Source organism: Corvus brachyrhynchos, unplaced genomic scaffold (assembly GCF_000691975.1).
Source record: "Corvus brachyrhynchos isolate BGI_N302 unplaced genomic scaffold, ASM69197v1 scaffold5, whole genome shotgun sequence".
Taxonomy (NCBI): domain Eukaryota; kingdom Metazoa; phylum Chordata; class Aves; order Passeriformes; family Corvidae; genus Corvus; species Corvus brachyrhynchos.
This window is the reverse complement of record NW_008238321.1, coordinates 12,364,559-12,386,256: the sequence shown is the minus strand read 5'-3', so window position 1 is coordinate 12,386,256 and position 21,698 is coordinate 12,364,559. Positions and strand designations below refer to the sequence as shown.

The window sequence follows — 21,698 nt, the reverse complement described above, 5'->3', positions numbered from 1 at the left end:
TAATATTTTTTTTTTTTTTTTTTTTTTTTTTTTTTTTTTTTTTTTTTTTTTTTTTTTTTTTTTAAGGTTTGTATTTACCTTTTCCTGTTTTAGGGTCCCTGGCTGTCTTTTTGGGACTACAAGCAACACTTTTGCCAGTTCCTGGGACTGTGTTTGGAGGAGTATCTGCTGATGTTGCAAGATTTTTCTGAATTAGCTTTCTTGCATTCTGTGACATCACCTCTGGCTGAGTTTTCTGCCCTGTATTGCTACGCACAGCTGTAAAGAAAGTTTAAAAGTGCTTAAAGTCTCCAAAATAATAGCATATTATAGAGGCAAGAAAAAGCACAATTAAATGCATATCAAATAGACCTATCAGTTTTTCAGAACAAATGCATTTTAAATTCTGCACCGATTTTCAATCTATTTTCTAATTTCTTTCACTTCGTAAACAAGAAGTGTTATTCCACCGCTAAGAATTTATTTATATTAAGCAAATTTTTATTGCCTCTCAACCTCTATCATTCATAGGACAGTTATGAAAGGCAATTCTTGTTCTTGCTAGAAATTATAAACCTGCACCCTAGTCCAAATATTGACAGCAGAGTAATCCTTTAAATGGAAAGGATTTCTCCTGAGAAATGTTATTCATGCTTTTAAAGTAATGAAAACTTTGCAGACATGAATGCTTTTGTAGGGTTTCCAGATTAATTCCTAAGTCACCATAAATTTTAATACTAATTTCAACAGAAATCACAGTTCAGTTGATACATGTGACAATGCTTTCTGTGTATTTTGGGTGTTGTGGGGTGAACACAGACCTCAAAGGCTATGCTCAAGCAGTCATTGTATGATGAATTACTTGAATTTTATAGGCTTTTATAATCTTACAGAAATTGTCTGCATTTCAAAATTCATTAAGAGCTATGGTCCCCTCTCCAACATAATTTCCTGGTGGTTTCATGTTTGTACTTTTGCAAGTATTACCTGCAGCAAAGGTTGGCTGATATGTAGCAGCTGAAGTTGGGCTGGAGCATTCATTTGCTGTATCCGTGACTAAGGGTGATGCAAACCCCACCAGATTATTGTAGACACTGGGAAACATAATGGAGTTGATAAATATTCATACAACTACGTGACTTACTGAAAACTCAAAAATTAAATTAATTCAAATTTTGCAAAGATATTTCTGAGTTCTAAGACAATCATCAAGTATGTGCCCCGTGATGTGTTCCTGCTACATGAAAGGAGTTATGCAAAATGCCTTTTCTCACCTGAGACGAGGTAACTTTCTTACCTTTGGCTCTGTGTTTTTAGTTCTTTCAAGGTGGGAGTTATTTCCTGCAGCATTTCAACATGTTCCTGACTGCGGACTTGACCCATAACCTGAACTAATGTAAACAGAACTGTCTGAATATTATCTTGCCACGATTTATATTCGCCCAGGAACTGCCTAACACTATTGTCATAGGGAACATCTTCACCATCTGCCAAAGCCGCTTCTTCATCCTGTAACCAAGATGGGCAAAAAGGTCAACTGCTATATTTTGGCTAAGAGAATAAAGTTGAGCATTTCTGAGCCCTTTCAGCCCCTCAGTTTCTCATTTGAATTTTCAGAAGTTACACATCAAGAAAATAAATTTTAAAATGATAAATTTTTTTACCGATTAAGAACCTAGAGGACTTATAAACACAGTGTTTATAATAAACTGTCAAGAGAGATAAAAAGTTCAGTTCAACCAAAGCCTGCTAAGACTAATGCTAGAAAGCTCTATGAATTCCTAAACATGAACGTTATGCCTTGAACTCCATACGCATAAGCACATTTTACTGTTTCTAGATACTTTACAAAGCACAAAGCTACAACTGTTATTTTTCTTTAACTGTATTAACATGGGCTTGAAGAATAAATTTAAGGATGTTTCAGGAGTACCTTTGCCATAGCTTTCAGTAGATGTTTGACATCTCCAAGTTGTCTGTTATGACCCGTGAGCACAGTTTTAATACTATCCACCAGATTCTGAATTGTTTCACAAACTGTTTCTATTTGCTGTTCTCTTTCTGTTTGTACTGTTCTCTGTGTAGATATCTCCTGGGTCAACTGCTTGTGAGCTGAGTGAAGCCATTCAGAGCTGCCAATAGGATGTTCAAGACCAGTGCCCTAAAAATAACAGAAACATTTCTTTATCTGTACCCTGAGATAAAATTCACTTCCTGTATAGACAGCACTGCCAAGTGCTTAGCAGCTGACAGCATAAACTCTGTAGCCACACTCCATCTGAAGGTGTACATAACACTAACTGGGAATGGAAGACAGAACTGAGAACTCCCTGCAGCGATTCTGAACCGTTTCGTGTTCTGCTGTGCCCTTTGCTTACCACTCTCTGCAGCAGGCGAAGCTCCAGGTCAGACACGGAGCTGTTGAACTGGGATGCAAAGGAGCACATTTGTTGGCAGCGTTTGAGGAGTTCAAACAATGCAGCATCAAGATTTAAGGCTTCTGCTGTTCTTGTACGTAAGCTTTCAAAATGAATGATATTACTGCAAAGGAAAGTGACCTGAAAAATCAAAGCAAGAGTGAGAAAAATTATTCCATTTCAACTGTCTATTAGACAAACAGCATTTATTTTCATGTCCTTTGAAGTGAGAATTTTAAACACACAGCTACTGCTCAGTTACAGGAGCAGTATCATCCCAGGGTCATCCAACCCTGCAGCAATTCTCACAAAGATTATTCCTATTGCTTTCCAGTGGGATTCCCAGAAGTGTTTGGTTATCTGTATTTGCTCTGTAGATGCAGAGCAGAAAAATATCTTCTACATAAACCTTGAGCAGGAAATGAAGAGTGAACACACTTATGGAGTCAAGAGTACTGTACTTATCTGCAGTACCTGACTTGCTCTTTGACTTTCTTTCAGTACAAGGTTTCTTCTTTCAGCTATAGTGGCATCAAAATCTTGCAAGACTGGGGCCAGTGCAGGATTAGCACCTCCTGCCCATTTTAAACGCTGCTCAATACTTGCTTCAAGTGCTGCTAGTTTCTCCTGCATTGGGGAAGAAAAAAACCCATACAGATAATTCATACTGCTATACACCATTCTAAGCCTGACTTTAAATAAATTATGCACATGTAACACACGCAGACACATTCTTACACCCATATATGTAAAATACAGTGGTACTCATGATTGGCAAAGGTTAGTTTATGCTGTTTAGAAGTTTATTTCCAGTACACATCACAACTGGATTTGATTGTTATAGAAAGTCTACCTGCCTAAATTTTAACTCACCAAAAAAAAGCAAAAGTAATCAGATTTCTAGACTAAGAATTATATAACATCATAGGAGTCCTCCACTGTTTCGCAAATAATTCAAGAAATTATTACAGACAGTACCTTCACAACTAAAAAAGGGAATTAAAATTCAGGAAGCTAAGCAGTATTTAATAAACAATTAAACATTCTATATTACTGGCACCAAAGAAATCTAAAATAACACACAGAATACTTCATTTGCCCAGACCTACAAAGGAAACTTCTGACATTTAGCAGCAAAAGCAATAGTAAGGATGATCTAAGGCAGACAAACTTAAAGGACCATTACCAGACTTCAGAAAGAAAGGTACTTCCACAGATTTGTATTTTTCTTCAAAGAGATTTACTGCTGTTCCAAAGAGAACATTTTGCATGAGACAGCAAAATCCATCAACCTAACAGCATCCATCAGACAGACTGAAAGAGATCAATGACAACACCTCCACATTTGTGTACAACAGCAAGCCAGGCAACAGAATGTGAAGGTGGTGGATGATTCTGCAGTTTGTGTCAGTTCAGCATGCTGTTCCCCAAACAACCCTCCCCAAAACCATACCTGGACCGTTGCAATGGAAGCTTCAATCTGACTGAGCGTGTGAAGTTTCTTTTTCATGCTGGCTAAAATTGCAGACCGAGGTGGAGGAGTGACAGAAATAGCCTGGGGGCGACTGATGAGGAGATCTTCATGCTGCCACTTTAAGAAAGCAACAGCAACACTCGATTATCAATATTGCTCAGCACAAAATACTTTGCATCACAAGCAGCAATTGCAGTGCTCTGGTACACTTTGTAAGGGCTGCATGTCAGACAACACCAGCACAGCTCAAAGTTCTACATCATTCGAGAGCATTACATGATACAAGCAGGTGCAAACTGTGTTTTGCTAGCTTGGATGTTTATACCATTAATCAGTCCATTAATTTACTAGAAGTGATTTACACACTTTTTTTGGTCTAAAGGAAAAGCCATCAATATTCAGAAACAATTCACTTGTGATGCATTAAAACCAAGACAATTTTGCTTACCAGTCTATGAAATGGTTCATTAACAGACATGGAGAAAGCCTTGTCCCTAAACCTACAAATCACTATAAAATGAAGATCACTGGTAGCACAACACAATGGATACCAGTGTAAAAGGTACGCAGTGGCATTTATCTAAAGTCTCAGAAGAGCATTTTTCAGGACTGCTACTGCTACTCTTTGTATTTTTTAATGAAGCAAAGAGTGGAGCAAGGAGACCGTTAATGCACTAGAACTTTGAAGAGAAGATACAGATTCAGCAACTCATAACCCTCTGTTCTAAGCCATCTCCTCCCTTGAAGTCATAATCTGTTTGAAAAAAATGGGGAGAATGGGACAGCATTGCTGGTAAGAGTCAGTGAACAAACTATTTTCCAAAAAATGACTTAACTGCTATTGAAAAAAATGACGTGTACTGATTCAAAAGAATTTATAAGTTGCCAAATTTGCTTCTTGTAAAGCAGCCAGTCTTAAAAAAAAGCTAGCAGTAACACTGTTTGCTTATATATTTACAGCACAATAAAAACCAAAATACTTCATCAAGTCCATTAAAATACCTCAGAATTTATTCAACAAAATACCGTGTTTGTTGTGCTCAGACACTGTAACTCACGCTCACTTGCCCCATGTGGGAATGGCCAGCCTGTGCCAGGCTCTCACCTGGAACATGGCAATGTGCAGCTGCACTCTCTGCAGGCTGGTCTTGCACGAGGAAATGCTGGTTTCCAGCCGCCGCACCAGGTCGTGCTTCTTCCAGGCGGTGTCGTAGGAGCTGGCCAGGACTGTGGCCCTGTTCATCACCAGCTGCGAGAACTTGCCAATCTGGATATTGTGCTCCACAGCTTTCTTGCACAGGTCATCCACAGAAACTTTGCTTTCTGCTCCAAAGTCTTTAGCCTCTACCTGAGCAATGATATCGACACCCAGGGCGCTGATGAAACTGCACAAGGTCAGTCCCAAAGCTTGATTTGGAAGGCCAATTAAAAGCTGCCTCACAAAGTCTGCTGTAAAAGCCTTAATTGGCTTGGCCATTTGATCTTCACTAAAACAAGAGTTCCTGTAAAGGGCTTTCACATTGACAATTTGAACAGGTCCATTTACTGCATTCTGGTCTTCAAGTGAACTGATTCCTTTTAAAGTGAAAGATAATATTTTTGTTATAAACAAAGCATTTGATGCATCCAAAAAAATAATATCTGACTTACAGAGTGAAAGCACAGGAATTCATTTTTAATTTCTGCTTCTTTACCATATATCAAGGGTAAGTTACAACAAAAGTGACCGTTTCACATTCTTCTGATTGGAATGGGAAGTGGATAAAGGCATACTGAATATTTGATAACTTTTTTACCTGACAGTGTTTTAGAAAAGGTACCACAGAGCCTGAAAAATTCTTTAATTGTTTGCAGTCTCTTCAGAAAGAAAATTTCCTCCAGAACTTGCCGATTATTGTCATCATCAAAGAAGTTAACTTGGGTGCTGCGGGCTTCCCTAATTATGTCAATCTTACGCCAAGCAAGAGGTATCTCCATCTTGTTTAGCTGAGCAATGTAAAGGAAATTAATTAGTTTGGTTTTTTTAAAAGTTTCCTAATTCTGACTCAAACAGCACTCCAAAAAGAACAAATCCATACCTTTTCAATCAATAAACCAAATGCAGTTTCCACTTGAGCAAACATTCCGTCAAAAGCTACCAAAAGCATCTGACCAGCTGACATTTTGGGAGTTTCATCAACTGAACCATTTCTTGGCTGAATCAGTTCACCATACTGAGCATGAAGTACTCTTAAAACGAAAAGAAGAAATAAAATTACATGGTTTTGTTTAGTCCACAATAAATAGAATTTTCTTAAGCTGACTGATCCCACAGATAGAACAGATTGGAATTAAGTTGCATCTGGACAAGGCTTTTCCCACCCTCTTTGCCCCGTTTTCACATGAGTCCCAATGCTGGTCTTACAACAGTGAAGGATATCAAATACAACAGGACTGTACTACATGACCAGCTACAAAGCTAACTTAAAATACAGGTAGAAGACAAAGACTGTACTTTCTATGAGCATGATAAAGTTATGAATAGTTAGTGATGTAAATATCAACTTTCATCCTTGAAAAGCAAGCACTGGGTTTATAACATGCACATTTACAAATGACAGGAGCATGAGTGAAAAGGTGGAGGATGAGGTCTTAAGAGCTGGTTGCTCCTGAAGGGTGGTTTTATCCCCTCCTTCCCATATGTGACTTTTGACCTTCAACTAACCAGCCGAGCAGGCTTGCCAATGGGCAAACCAGGAGGAAAACTAAACTAAGAGAAAAAAAGTAAATTGTTTTCAACAGGTACAGCAGCCTTCCCTGTACCACTCATTTAGCCACCACAACTGGCCCAAGGGAAACGTCACCGGAAGATTTTGAATTGGCTTAATTGTGTACCAAGCACTTACCCAGAAAGATAGTCCCACACTACAAGATGCACAAGTCTGTCTGTTTGGTTAGGGTTTTGTTTCATTTTGGTTTTTTAATCAAGTCACTGACTCATTAAGCAAAAGCTGCTCATTAAACCTCCTGATGAAGAGTGCCATGGTTACAAGCTCTCCCTTTCACAGGTTCCTCCCACAAACTAATGAACTAGTTCCTATTTTTGGCATCCTTTAACTTCAAATATAAAATCACAACTGCATATTTTGGAAAAAGTTGACTACCAAAAGTCAGCTTTAGGCAGATGTAAGTTGCCACAGCTCCATATTTCTGTGTATGCATGTGGATAAACACACAAACACGCAGACAGGAAAAAAGTGTACACTTTAGACCCTGCACTCTGCTTAAGGGTATTCTTGGGCAAGAAAAGCCTATATATCAAACAAAAAATAATTTTAGACAAACTAATGTTCTTCAGTCTTCACTCTCTCACACCTGAACTGAAAAAAATAGGTGATTTACCTTGCAACATCAATGTAATGAGTATGTGTCTCCTCCTCTATACCCATAGCAGCATTTCGTAAGTAGGCTTGGAGAGATTCAACCAACGTTTGCAAAGGCACTCCATCAGTTGTTTGCTCTATAAGATTATCCAATTCATGGAGCATACTCTCTAAAGTATACTCTCCTTTCATTAAGCACCTAAGTGCTTCAGGGAAAATGATCTGTCGGAAGTTTGAGTTCAATTCCTGTTGGGAAGTAAGCATGAAAAAGTAAGAAATTTCTCCCTCTCAAAAAGTATCACATGCAACATCTTTTGTCATTTTAGTACTACACCACCATGCAGCACACATTATCTAAAATATAACATCGTGGTGGTCAGTCAAGAGTCCAAAGTCTACTCTTTAATTAACTTTGAAGAAATCAGCAGTCAAGGAGCAAGACTTACGAAAAAATCTCAGCAGCATCATAAACAAACATTTAGCCTGTTAAGGAAGAATCTATTAAGAATGACTTAGCTGAAGCCTTGATGGATGGGGGCAAAAAGTAACATAGAAGAATCACCTGAAGTGAGATATATACTCCATTGGCTAAGTGGACAGCTTCTGATGCTTCCATGGGGTTTGGAATATCTAAGTCCTGGGGTACAAGATGACACTGCTTCAGCAGCTGCACAAGGCACGTGACATTCCCACTCATGCTGCAAAGCTCCTCCAGGAACCAGGCTCCATCTCTGGAAGTCAAATCAACCAGCTGCTCTCCAGCACTCGACGCTGCGCCTTCCATCATCAGGTTTCGCCTAGATGAATTGAGACACTTAGACAACACGCCTGCTGTTGCACTCTTGACACAATTCCCTCACTTGACTATTCCTGTGATGTGGTCTCCAGCAGGAGCTCAGGTGGAACCTCCCAGGAGGGAACTCACCTCGTCAGCGCGCACAGAGCGGAGATGATGACGCTGGCCAAGCTCAGCGAGCCCTCCTCGCCGTTCTCGTGCAGGAATACTTTGATGCAGCGCTCGATCTCCTTGAGCTGCTCCTCGCACACAGGCACAGTGACTGCCTCCTGCTTCAGCCGCTCCACCTGCCTGATCAGCCTGCTGTTGATGTCGGCTGCATAGCGCTGCAGGGTCATTTCCGTGGCCGTTATGAACTGACACATGCTCGGAGGCGGCTGAGGAGCGTACTGCATTTCATACCTGGAAAGAAAAAGTACACTGACTAAATTTTCCCTTCTCAGGTGGTAAAAGATTGCATTCTGCTCTGTAGGTAGGAAAAATACCAGTGTTTGAGCCATTCCTGTATCACCTAATTCTTACAAACAAGCAGTTGATGACTACCCTAAAGTTGCTTTTATAAAGTCCTGGAATGCACCGTATTTGACACCTATTTGCAAGGACTTTGACAGTTGTCCTTGAGGCAAAGAATGAATACAAGACAAAAAGGAAGGAAACAGGTTTCAGAGTAAATGTTTGAATACAATGTAGATCACCTTAAATATAATCTAAGACAAGCCATAATAATGCTGAAACAGCCTGACTTTAGAAGAAAAAAAGAATCAGAAACCGCTTGAAAATCTAGATTAAAAAATAAAATCTTTCCTTAATTAATTTTTCAATACTAGAAGTTTCTAAAACCTGAAATATCATTACCCTGAAGTCACAAACAGGAATTCTTCATTTGTTCATTTCAGGGGAGTGTTACTTGATTTTCATGTTGAAGTACACAGATTAAACTCTGGAACAGTATTCTTAAAGGAGTTTCTTATATTTACTCCAAATTTACAGAATTACAACTTAATCTTGGTTTGCTTTATAATTTGGTAAGTCCTTGCAAAAGTATGTATTTTAATGATAAAATCAGGGTAGTAGCTCGAAAATTACATTCTTTGAACAATTCGTTATTCTGTCAACTTACTTCCTAAAGACATCCTGACAACGCTCTATTGTCATGTTACAAATGAGTTCTTCCATCCAGGTTTTCCACTGCTCTATTCGGTGCTTCTGAAACACAGCTTTTGGATACTGCAGAGCTACTGTTGCATAGTTGTGCAATTGTTCCAGGCAGCCACGTAACACGGATCTTCTCTGCTGCAGAAGAGCACCAACTTCTCCTTCCAGTTGTTCACACTGACTGATTAGATGGGCCTGGCCCGCATTTTGCAGAAATGCTGTTGCTGGGACATAACTTGGAGGACCTTTCAAGAAAGAAGGTTAAAAATAAAGACATCTCTGAAGCAGACACATTTTATATCATACAAAGACTGAGCATTAACACCTTTTCAAAAATATTCTTTTACTTGTGGTAAAGGAAGCATAGAGAATTCATATTGAGAATTTTGAGAGCAAGGTAAGAGAATGTCATGCCCAGATAGGATAAGACAGACAAGTTCCTTCAGACAGCTTGGCACTGAAACCTTCAAATGCTCTAAATCACCCTTCAAAGAAGCCCCTTTCTTTTAATTTATTACATACAGATCAGAAACTTAAATTAGAGGATACTCATAATGCCTCCTGATATTAAACTCAAGTTATTTTCAAACCATTAAAACCACCCCCAGAAATACTATTTTGTACCTAGGTCCATTTGTGTGCTAATTTCTTGGAGCAGACTTGCAAGTTGCGTTGCCTCTAAATTACTGAAGGCAGTTTGGTAATGTGTTATCCACTGCTCAAACTCATTCAGCTTCACCTGGATGGCTTCCTGGACAGCTCTTTGTTGAGACTGCAACTGTGTGTGCTCAGAATACCTGAATTATTGAAGCCACAGAATCAAGTAAGTACTACAAGAAAAGAAATACTTAATACTATAGACTTAATATATTAATACTTCATACTATAGACTGCAGAACCATACTGAACAATACAACTGTGTTAGCCAGGAAATGAACATGTTCTCACCAATTACACAAAATTAACAATGTTGCATTATTAATTAATTCTGTTTTCCTACAATACAATTAATGCCTGTGCATATTCAAGCAATTCTGAAATACTTGATCAATTTCATATAACCTTCAAAAATGACTTGAAGAATTAGAAACTGAGATGAAAAGATCTTTGTGCTATTTATCAATAGTTCCCTTATGTGGGTTATTACGATGGGACACCACATTCAGAACATTCCCTCTCTTGCCTTGAGGGTCAAGTGTGGAACTGGGACTAGCACAGGTTATATTGATGGAGTATGAGATGCAGGACATAAATAGGATCATTCAGTAGGAAAAGGTTTTAGTAGTTCTTCTGTACAAGGAATGACCTGCTTACTGCAAGAATAGCTTCTACCCAGCTATTCACTCATATACAGATTTCTAACATTTATCCCATAAGTACATTACTAAAACACCATCTGTATTCTACTGTGGGACTCCTGACAGAATTCCTGGCTCCTCTGTACCTGTGCTGAAGCGTGTGGGAGGGATGATCCACTCCTTCTGCACCTTCCAGAAATTCTATCTCTTCCAGTAGTTTTCCTTGCAACTTTTCTACATCTGTTAACTGCTCCTGCAGGTTCAGATACTCCTCCAAACTACTGTCCAGTTTTGGCAGCACAGCAAGCATTTCATCTCTGTTCTTAAACCAGTTAACCTGCAATCAAGACACAGATGTTAATGAACTGGACTTAATTCAAATTGGTAATACAAAGTAACATATGGCAGAACTTAACCCTTCTACAATGCCATTCATCTAGCACTGCTTCCAGTGCTACAAGTGCCAAATTTTAATGTTCTTTATTTAGACTGCTCTCTAAACATCTATTTTTGTTCTCCTAGCCCAAATTCAAGCAAGGCACTAAAACATGTTTTAGAATTAAGCATGCAGAAACTGGAAACAAAATACTTGCAAGTTCAATATAAACACTTCCCTTCATACAAACTCAATTTATCACAATAGAATTCGTGAACTATTGCTAATATAATGACCGTATCTTCCCCCATCCCCAAAATGCAAATAAATGAAATGAAAGCACAGAGGCTACTTTGGTTAAAAAAATGAAAATTACTGTAGTAAACTCACCTTTATCTCAGCCACCCTCGAGGAAAAGAGACTCCGTGTAATATCCCTTTCCATTTCCCTTTTGCTCTGTTTGTTTTCAGCCTGCTGGCCACCACCACCATAGACAGCTCCAGCAAATCCTGCCTCGCCTCCAGCTGTCCAGTCCACCAGTGGATCATAAACAAAGGCTTCCAGCAGGGTAAGCAAAGTCTCTCTCCCACGCCGCATAATGTGAAGGACCTGCATCGTATTTTAAACAGACTCATTCTGATTCTGCATTATCCTTGTAGAATAGTGGGAACTTAGATGCAAAATACTGTACTTGAGTAGGTACAGAAATCCATGATGTGTCCCTAACCACTACAGAGACAGGAAGAACACCACAGTGGGTACAAATGTAGCTAAGCCTGTAGGAACATCACAAAGTCAAGACTGCATTCTAGCCTTCCACATAAACTCTATGCATGAGTCACACACACTTGAGGAGGAAAAATCTCCCTTCTTCAGCGCATTTTTCTTTTTAAAGACATATCTGTTGAGTTTATACAGGATGATAAAGGAAGAGGGCAAGCAAAACGTCAGAAAAAAAAAAAATCAGGAAAAACATAACATTTTAATCTAGAACTGAAAGTCTCCCTTCCATCCTAAATTTTAGTTGTAACACTACTTGCACGTGCATTTATCAGACAACCTCAGGTTTCTTGAGCACATACCATAGGATATAGCTAAAGTAAGTCCAATTAAAATCACAGCAGAAAGGTGACAGCTCTATAAACCAGCAGCAGAATGTAGAACAGAAAAGTTCTAAGACAGTATTTGGCCAGTGAAACCCCTCAGTTTTCACATCTCCTACCATACCTGCTCACAAGAGAGCCTGAACACTCCTTCCACTCCTGTCACTCCCAGCGCTGTTTCGATGTTGTGCGTCATCCGGAATGGAACCTTCTCTGGGACCCTGAGGCTCTTTCCTTTAAGATAAAAAATTAAGTTGTTTCTTTTAATTACCAATTAAGGAAACCTTTTATTTGAATAACATAGAGCATTTTTTAAATTACCTTTTTCAAAGCAAACATTATAATCTATGTGGACAACTTCTCCTGTAGTCATATCTATAAGAACATTATCCAGATGTCTGTCTCCAAGACCAATGATGTAGCCAACCATGGACATAACTGCAGTGGATCTTGCATACGACTTAAAAGAGAGTTTCAGGAAAAAATTATTTGTGGGAATCCTCTGCCAACACATTGGACTGACTACCATCTTAAAACATTATTTTAAGTGTAAGTGTAAAACAAATCAAGCCCAACTTATTCCAAGCAGTTTTCTATTTGTTGTTCGATGGCATCTTACAAGAGTTCTCATTTTTCAGGCTGATAATTCTAGTATAATAATGTAGACTTATCTGGTCTATACCCATGTTTTAATTCCAGATGGCACAACTGCCAACATTTCATCAAACTCACAGCAGCACTAGCTCTCCAAACTCACAAGTATCACACCTCAGGCATTTGTTGCCCCTCATCCCATTAAAACCACAGCCTCTAATATGTAAAATACAGTTGTTACAACTCACCTGTGTAACTCTCCACCACTCATCTGGTGTGGTACAGGATGACCAGAGCTCCTTAGCGAGGAGATTCGGGGGAGTTGCTTCCATCAGTTCTTCCAGAACAGCCCTCATGACATTCAAGGGCCAGTCACGACGTGACACGTCAAGACTAAGCCCGACTGCCTTTAAAGCAGGTCCAATTTTACTGTAGTAAAGTTCACTGGGTCTAGGAACTATTCCAGGATTCTGAGGGGTCTGGTAAGAGTCCTGAGCCTAGAAGAGATAAAAATGTTAGCGTGGATGTATTACCACAGAAACATATTCCATATTCAGTGTTGGTGAGAACAAAATATGAAATCAACGCCTCTACTGAGCATGACTTCTACAGCTCAGAGAATGCTTCAAAATTCAGTAGTTAAGGTCTAAATAAACTGAAAACACATTGTTTTGGCCTAATTTTACTCTCAAAGTAGATCTCAAATATAACTGCAAAAACTGTATTTAGAATGAAATGAGAACGAGTAAACAAGATATGGAACTAAAATAATTTCAACCAAGGTTGATTCTATTGTAAAAAGCAGTTCTCTTCAATTATCATGCCAGAACAGCATTTTTGTGTTACATACTGTAATTATATATAAATAACAAATATACAATTTTACTGACTTCTGGTGAAGTCCCGAGACACATGAAAACACAGAACCTTCCTGCATTACTATGAACAAAACACAATCCTCGTAAGACTACGTGACTTAGAATTACAAAGCAAATCAAAGTAAGTATTTCTGTTGTGACTTGCTGTGCTTAGCCCAGAACAGAGCCGGTACCTTTTGTGCCTGTAAGGCAGCTTCCCGCTGCTGCCAGCGCTTGTAAAGCCCAAACAAAGGCGTGGCTCCATCCACCCACTGGATGAGGCCTGACCTCGTTCCCAGCGGCGTCACTGAGTAGTGCCTGGCGTGGAACCGCGGCGTCTCTTGCCGGTTAATCGTAGCAAACATGGTGTTCACAATGGACAAGAACTGCATGATTCTTTCATCCAGATGCAAGTCCTCCAAACCTGCGGTAAATTTGTTTAAAATTTAGCTTCTAGATGAAAAAAAATTCTCTTAAAGCCCAAAATTCGGCATTTTTTAAAACCTACTACATTTCAGACTATGAATATCTTTATAATATGTAGATTAAGGATGAGTTGTTCAGCCTAAACCAAAGTGTTGACATGGCATTTACCTACCAGTTTATGCCAGCTTGCTGTGTGAGCAGTACACAGAATAGTTTCTTTCCCTTTCAGGGAAAGCAAGAAGTCTCTAAAATTCTCTTTTAGGGGCTACCTTAAGCTTCCAGAAAATTGCATCCAACTAATCTTATCAATATGCAAGCAGAGCATTGCTTCTGATGAAAGCCTTGCAAAGAAGGGATTTGACTTACACTTTCACAAGGCAAAATTCCTGAAAAATGTATGGTGAAGTGGGAGGTAGGGAAGAGAGCAAATGCTTCAAACTCCTCTCTCTCATCATTCACACAAGTAAAACTAAAGTTGCACTGTGCAATCTTCCTAGCTTTAATACACTAATTTTTAACGAGAGACAGTACCTGGTATGAGAAAAATGCAGTTACTTACCTTTGAACAGGTAGGGATAGTTCTTCCCATCTGAACCCAGGAAAAGCAGCTTTTTAGGTTTGGTTTTGGTGGGCAGGATGGTGATGGTGCTGCCCACACTGTGGATGGTGACTGTGTCCCTGGTGGACACCTCTCCAGGAAGTGCAATTTCAGTGTTCATCATGGCAGCCAACCAAGGACTGATTTCTTCAAGGCGTAAGATGTAACTGGCCCGTTTCTGTGCTCTTTGCTGCAAACTTAGCATTACCTGTGCCAAAGAGATTTTTTCTTTTAGGCTGACGCTCACCTTAACAGTTAGCATTAAGAAACAAAAACACCATCAAGCTGGACTTAATGGTGGTCATTTTCCAGGAAACAAAGATTTTTCCTAAACTCCCTCTCACCCTCGCCATGCTGCTAATCCAGATACAGTTTAGGATGAAGATTACAAAAACTAAACAACATCCTTTATGCAGCAAATATACCCTGTGCACTGATAAGCACCAAAGTCACAACAAATCATGCTCCTCAAGAGGTTTGCTCCTGTATTTATGAATATTTGAGCTGTGGTTAAAGGCAGCAGCATTCAGCAACCTCCTGTTTATGTATCTGAACACTTGTTTGTTCTGCAAAGCAGAAGAGGAAGTACAAGAAAAAAAGGTCTATTTGCATGTAAAGCCTTGGTTCTGTCTAGCGAGACTTTTAAAAACACCAGGGTGGCTCTGGATAGTCGAGTGAGTGTTTTGTTTCTCTACAGACTCACAAAAAACTAAGAGAAGATGACATAATTGACAAAATACCCCTGGGAAGGGTTGATCATCTGAAGGTTGCTGCACAGGCCAAGGACTATGCTTAGATAAACAGAGAATCGTCTTGTTAAAATTTAAATCCACTGAACTCAAGAGTTTCAGAAAGACAGTATTTGAAAGAAACAAAGCCCTCTGCTCCCAAAGCTGACAGCATCCCAGACAGCAGAAGATGCAAGATTTGAAAAACCTAAAATAATTTTGAAGGATAGAAATGCAATAACAGACAATCAATAAGACTGGCTAGAGGCAAAAATTACAGTGCTTTAGTGCCCAGGGTGCCTGTGCTGACTGCTGAGCAGACAAAGTTTCAGGCTGCAATTTTGATACGGCAAGAGAACAGCAAGAAAAGGAGAGGGTCAAGTACATGGTGCAGCAAGAACAGCCAGTGTCTCTACATTGTACTCCTCATCTTGCATGTAATACCTCTTTAAATGGGAGCCAGCTGCTTCCAGGTTTAGCAGGATTCAAAGGATTCTTAAGTTTCTCTAGTGCATTTTCAATTGCATCTCCATAGTTATCCTGAAACCATTTCTCATGAGGAGTTTCTGCAGGAGCTGCAGTGATGCTCCTCACATGTTCCAAAGCAAACACAATGGGCTTCATCAGAGCTGTGTGCTTTTCACGCATGATTGCTATTTTCTCCTCTCTGTTACAAAAAACACACAAGTTCCTCTTAATGCCATAAAACCAAGTTCTCATAATCAGAGCATTAAACAACAAATGAGACATTGAAGAACTCACAAAAATTATTACTTCTCTAAAATGAGGTCTTCAGTAATGATCATATTAAAATGAAGAGTATTTCGTTCCACATTGAATACATGCTCCTCCGAACCATACTTTTTGTAAAAAAAAAAAACACATTTGAAATGCATTGCTCACCACCAGAAACCCTGATTAGAAGCTCTGAGAAGAAATTACTTCAAGCAACTCATTTCCTTTAATTAAGAACCTTTTTACTACTACTTCTTGAGGATGCACCACACTATAAAGAAGGGGGAGAGAGATTCAGATCATTCTGTTCTCCCATTCCATGTCAGCCCTGACTACAGAATACAAGAGACATTCTTAAGTTTAGCCAGGTGCCCAGTGAATGGATCTGCTCTTCCACTATTCCATTCACAGGAGAACCCAGGTGAGGGAAAAAAAGACAGACTTGATCAACACTGAAAACTAAAAACAGACAAAGACATTCTGTTTGCTCCAAATACCTGCATTTACAGTTATCTTTAAATAGATTACACCCTTCAACATGCTTATACTCATTTCATCTGACTTGGAATCAAGAACTACAGGATTTCATCATCCACAACTTAATACACATTGGGTTCTAACACGTTATTACTAAAGAAATCACAACATGGACTCACAGGTAGACTGTCTCTCTCATCTGACTGCAGTACTACATGTAAAATGTTCCTGAAATAAGGCCCCAGGCTTAAAAAGCAGCAGCTGGGACAGTCTGAATTCAGGAGCAACAGCACCGTTGATCCGTTTGACTGCGTGCTTCCCCAGGAACAAACATTTTTTAATAATACAAGTGACCATCGTAACAAAGACATACTTCCGTAAAGTGTTGTTGTTTTGGACCCTCTTGACCTCATCTTCCAGTTGTTGAATCCGTCTGAGGACGTACATGTGCTGCTGCAGTAAAACTCCCAACCAAAGCTCATCCCAGAGAACTGTAACTCTGCGCAGCTCAGCCACGAGCATCTGAACCTGTGTAAAGTAAGATGCACTTCTTTTACAGGAACTAGTATTCAGACTTATTTTTGCAGATGAACAGGTTGAAAACAGATGACAGCCTAACAGCAAGGACACACCAAACTTTCAGTAGGCCAACACCCAAGATAGACAAATTACGTATTTGTAGTTCAAGTACCCAAGTCCCACACATTTGGATTATTTACCTGCAATACCATTGTTGGATTTGCAGCAGAGAGCTTCTCCACAATTTTGCTGTAGCAGTCTTGCATCATTGCTTGATCTTCATTTAATCCAGCTTTAGTATCATCTTTACTACTTTCCTGGGAAGCTGGGGTGCTCCCTCCATCACATTCACCACCCAACAGTTCTTCTCCTTGAATATTACCTAGCAAAGTAGGGATGGCAGAAGGCAGCTTGTTTCCTAAATTAAAAACAGATGATAAAATAGTAGCTATAGGAAGATGTGTCACTTCATGGTTTACTTAGAATGAGGTCCCCATTAAGTACTAGTGAAATATACAAAAAATATGCAAAATTGCAAAGTCTGGTAAATCAGATTAAGGGTATCAGTGAGGTGCCATAATAAAAATATTCTAAGACACAAAGTATCAGAGTTACTGAGAAAACAAAAAAACACCTCAGTGTCATTCTATCCAGTATATAACAATATATTAGCTTAAGTTTATTTGAACACTTTTTCTTTTCTCCGCACCTGAGGTCTGGGACTCACTGCTAAGTGAAATGGTTCCCACTATTGCAGGATAGAGGATGAGATGAGGAGAATCCTGAGCAACCCGACACAGTAAGTTGCAGATGCTCTGACGAACGTACACTTCTGGGTGATTGAGGCGGGAGAAAAGCTGGGGTATGATACCTGCACAAAGAGGAAAAGGAAATGTGCTGATTCACTTCATTCCACTTCAAATGAGGTAGAATTTTATATTTAAAAGCATGGCTTTTTGTGCATAGGGAGAACATAAACCAAAGAAGTACAAATTTACTATTTACAAAAAAGTCCAAAAGAAAGTGCGATTTTACAATAGTTGGCCTCCTCTTCTTTCCCTCCCACACTAACTCCATAACTTTGAGGGAAAGTCCCTGAACAACCAGAACCTGCAGGGTAGTGACTAACAAGTACTTCTGAAACTTGTGGCTTTAGTTACACATCTTTCTCAACTATAGCTAGAAAAAACCCTCCCTGTTTGTTTTTTAAAGTGGTCATACGGTGCAATACTTCATAAACCACATCTCCTTTCTCCCTCCCATGTCTTCAAGTGGGGGAAGGAGGGGATCAAAATCTGTGCTACTTATCTACCTCACAATCAGAGTGTATGGCAGACTTTAACATTTTCAATGACATCATTTAGTAAAAGACAGAGTCTCGTTCCACCACGATTAAATAGAAATTTTATCAAAGTGCAATTAACAGCTTTCTGCATTTAGAGAAAATGCCTCAAAATCAATTTTAACAACTAGATAACATGTATTTACCTCTCCAAGGAGCAGTAGGTGTAGTTTCTAGCCCATGCTCTAGATACTGTCTAAGTTCTCCAGCGTGTTTCACAAGCAATCGTAACAGTCTCAGGGTTGCCATCACAATTACATCATCAGTGCTTTGCTCAGAGGTGTTTCTTAAGTGCAGTCTGGGATCTTCTTCATCAAGTGGAACCTTGAAACCAAGAAATACTCCCCTAAGTATACAGTTCATATAATCATTTAGAAAAGTTTGTTGAATGGTTTCCACATCAACATGAACACTAACCTGACCAGCATTGAGTTTGAGGAAAGTGAAGTATGCACTGCAGGACAGTTTATAGAGACTGAAGATTCTGTCTACAACTTTTCTCCAGACTTTAATTAATCCTTCTGTTGCATTTTCATCAAGATCTGAAAGCCAGGGACAACTTGTTAATAACTGGCGCCATATCACATCCACCATATCATCTTCTTCATTGTCCTCATTTTCAGTGATTTGTAGAGTTATATCTTCATCCTAAATGCAAATAAAGGGAAAGCAGATTTGATTAAGTCCTCCAACAATTTCTATAAGCAATCTTAGTTCCTAAGTCAGTTTTTGTCTAGCAACTCATGCAACTGCATTACTTCATCACATTACCATAGTTCACCCAACAGGTGTGTGACCCCTTGGGTAAAAGATGGTTTCTTGTACTGTTTGAATTTAACTTTAAGACACTTGCAAGAGTTAACATGAATTGCAAGAAGAGGAAAATAAGCTTCATGCTGAAGCTCAACACTTTTTTTAAGCGAGCAAATCTACACTTACTTGAATCCCAGCTGGCCGACACACTGCCTGCCCAAGAATCCCATAGATTTTCTCTTTATCCTCCTCTGCAATGTTGTCTGGAAGCAAGCTCTGAACCTCAGATTTCTCCCGGGGAAGCAGCCGAACACCTTCTCCCTGACTGTAACATTTAAGGAATTATTGATCCCCATTACATGAGTATTTGTAGAGCTACTGAAAGTCTATATATTAAACTTTCTGAAGGAAGAAATCATCTTTATCTCAGAATTAAACTAGCTTTGTTTTACAGAGGGCAAGTAATCAAGAGAATATTCATTTCTCTGCTCACATGCAACTTCAGACTACAAACAACAGTAATCATAAGTACATAGCTAAGGTTTATCTTAAGAAAACCAACTGTGCTGTATAAATTCAAGCACCAAGCTGAATTTACCTGGCATTATCAACTACTTTGCGGCCCCATCTATAAGCCCAGCTAGCCAGGGCTGCCCAAGACTTGGCTACTTCAGGTGCCTGTACTGAAGACAAGTGATACAGCTGGCCCAAGATGAAGTCTGGTTCTCCAACTCCAATGTTTACTGGGATGGGAGAAATAGAGTAACACGTGTTACAACATAAAACCACTTCTGACTTCTTAACACAGAAAATAATACCAAAAATAACAGGTATTCAGTATTTTTTTAGTAAAATTAGTACCCAACAGTGCAAAATTTTCCAAAATGCCATTGTTTTTGAGTTCTGACACTGCTTCAAAATAAAGCCCAGTTTCCATTTGCCAACAACCACTGCTGATACTCTAGAATTCTTTCCTCTTTCACAGAAACGTGGAACTGAGGCAAGGAATTCATGATCTCCAAAGGAGCTCAATGCTCCAGAGAGCAGACTTCTATGAAGTACCCAGGGCACTGTGGTTGTGTTTATTTGTGTATGTATTTCTTTTCTTTGCCATCAAGTCAGAAAGCACCTACTGTTCAACATTCACCAACAGCTCTAAAATAATTCTGACTCTGCATGAGAGGAACTAAGTTATTTATGAAATCCATGTTTAAAGGCAGAATTTATCTTAACATTTAAAGAAAAGTCTGCGGGAAATTAGGACTGAACACATTCTGCAGCACCAACAGAAGTGTTCAGATTAAGTATAGTTTAAAGAAAAAACCTAAAGTACTTTTCACGCTTATGGGGACCTTAGTAACACAAATCCTGTCCATGCTTAAACCTGAAAGATCCAATTCAAACTTCACCAAACACACAAGCTGAAAGCAAACACACAGAACAATAGCTGATATCCTCAATACAAAATAAACACATCCCAGTTTCATCAGGCCACCATTACTTGAACAAGAAAAATGTGACAGAAACATGAAATATTACTAAGGTATTTGGGTTTTTTAACTGTGTATAGTTACCCATTGTACAAAATACCCTTGACACATGTATTAGGAAAACAAATATATGAGTGATGGAGCATTTAGTCTTTATCAGTATAGCTGGTGTTATCCCTCAGTGTAATTATCAGCAGCTAATTTTAAGAAAGAATGAGAACAAATCTACCTGTGGATTCACTTTCAATCCTAGGGTATTCATCTTCTAGTGTGTTAACAGCTGGCAGATCAATCAAATTATATATGTTTTTAGACAAGGTAGACAGACCAGTGTGATTCTGCTGCTGTCGAGCTCTGTATACTTGTTTCAACTGTCCTGAGATCTCTTTCCATTCTGCTTGAATCCATTTAGCCAGTGTGAGAATAGATTTAGCAACTGCATATTCGGCTTTGGCAGACTTGCAGAAAGATATGGCACAAGAACTCAGCATTTCCATGGCATGTGTTGACTGACCTGCACATCATGAAAAACAGATCTTCAGTACACTGTTAACATTATTTAAAAACAATTCTGAAATTCAGCACACTCAGATACAGTTTGTAGCAATATATTTTTACACAGAAAATTCTCTTTTGAAGTTAAAAAGGACAAGCATGAAAAAACTTGTGAAAACACTTTCAGACAGACAACAGCTAATGGGATGAAATCAGTTCCTAATGATACTGCCCTGTTGTGACTTCTCCAAGGTGAGGGGAATTAGCCTGGTTATGAGGAAAAAAAGCTCAAGACACTACAAAATAACACCCACCTGCTGTGTATAACAACTTGGTTTTCTCAATATCCAGTTCAGGACCCCATTTTTCATCTATCTGACCTGGTGCAGACAATTTTTTAAAGTGCTGGACTAAGTCCTGTGCAGTGGTGGTTTTCCCCAGCTGAACTTCACTGCACTGGGCGAGCAGTCGTGTAGCCAGGGCGATGTTTCCTCGCTTCCGTGCAAACTTAGCTGCTGTTAAGCCCAGTTCCATAAGATGGCTTTTAATTGGGACTGTTGGTTCTAAGGAAGGGAGCAAGACATTATAAACAAAAGTATTAAACCATTATCTGACACACACAGAATTTCTGCCCAATGTATTCTGCACCAGTAAAAAGTTGTTCAGAAATTTAGATTACTTCATTTCTGTCTGGAATATTTATATACCCCATCTCAAACAAAAA

The 21,698-nt window shown here is 39.1% G+C and overlaps 1 protein-coding gene across 1 annotated transcript in view; it reads right to left on the bottom strand.

Annotated features, from left to right (window-relative positions):
- The window catches only part of SMG1 (SMG1, nonsense mediated mRNA decay associated PI3K related kinase), a 51,819-nt gene that overhangs the window by 3,545 nt on the left and 26,576 nt on the right, over positions 1-21,698 (bottom strand). The window contains exons 29-60 of the mRNA XM_017734212.1: positions 21,289-21,537; positions 20,709-20,993; positions 19,588-19,732; positions 19,176-19,314; positions 18,654-18,884; positions 18,383-18,560; positions 17,604-17,765; positions 17,095-17,312; positions 16,749-16,903; positions 15,608-15,830; positions 14,397-14,643; positions 13,606-13,835; positions 12,803-13,051; positions 12,282-12,420; positions 12,085-12,194; positions 11,248-11,466; positions 10,628-10,818; positions 9,808-9,980; positions 9,149-9,428; positions 8,158-8,430; positions 7,795-8,029; positions 7,252-7,478; positions 5,949-6,099; positions 5,667-5,856; positions 4,976-5,445; positions 3,850-3,987; positions 2,871-3,023; positions 2,358-2,537; positions 1,913-2,140; positions 1,277-1,488; positions 967-1,073; positions 79-258 (exon numbers count right to left, since the gene is read on the bottom strand). Coding sequence (XP_017589701.1) covers positions 79-258; positions 967-1,073; positions 1,277-1,488; positions 1,913-2,140; positions 2,358-2,537; positions 2,871-3,023; positions 3,850-3,987; positions 4,976-5,445; positions 5,667-5,856; positions 5,949-6,099; positions 7,252-7,478; positions 7,795-8,029; positions 8,158-8,430; positions 9,149-9,428; positions 9,808-9,980; positions 10,628-10,818; positions 11,248-11,466; positions 12,085-12,194; positions 12,282-12,420; positions 12,803-13,051; positions 13,606-13,835; positions 14,397-14,643; positions 15,608-15,830; positions 16,749-16,903; positions 17,095-17,312; positions 17,604-17,765; positions 18,383-18,560; positions 18,654-18,884; positions 19,176-19,314; positions 19,588-19,732; positions 20,709-20,993; positions 21,289-21,537 — 6,567 coding nt within the window. The remainder of the gene's footprint in view (positions 1-78; positions 259-966; positions 1,074-1,276; positions 1,489-1,912; positions 2,141-2,357; positions 2,538-2,870; positions 3,024-3,849; positions 3,988-4,975; positions 5,446-5,666; positions 5,857-5,948; positions 6,100-7,251; positions 7,479-7,794; positions 8,030-8,157; positions 8,431-9,148; positions 9,429-9,807; positions 9,981-10,627; positions 10,819-11,247; positions 11,467-12,084; positions 12,195-12,281; positions 12,421-12,802; positions 13,052-13,605; positions 13,836-14,396; positions 14,644-15,607; positions 15,831-16,748; positions 16,904-17,094; positions 17,313-17,603; positions 17,766-18,382; positions 18,561-18,653; positions 18,885-19,175; positions 19,315-19,587; positions 19,733-20,708; positions 20,994-21,288; positions 21,538-21,698) is intronic.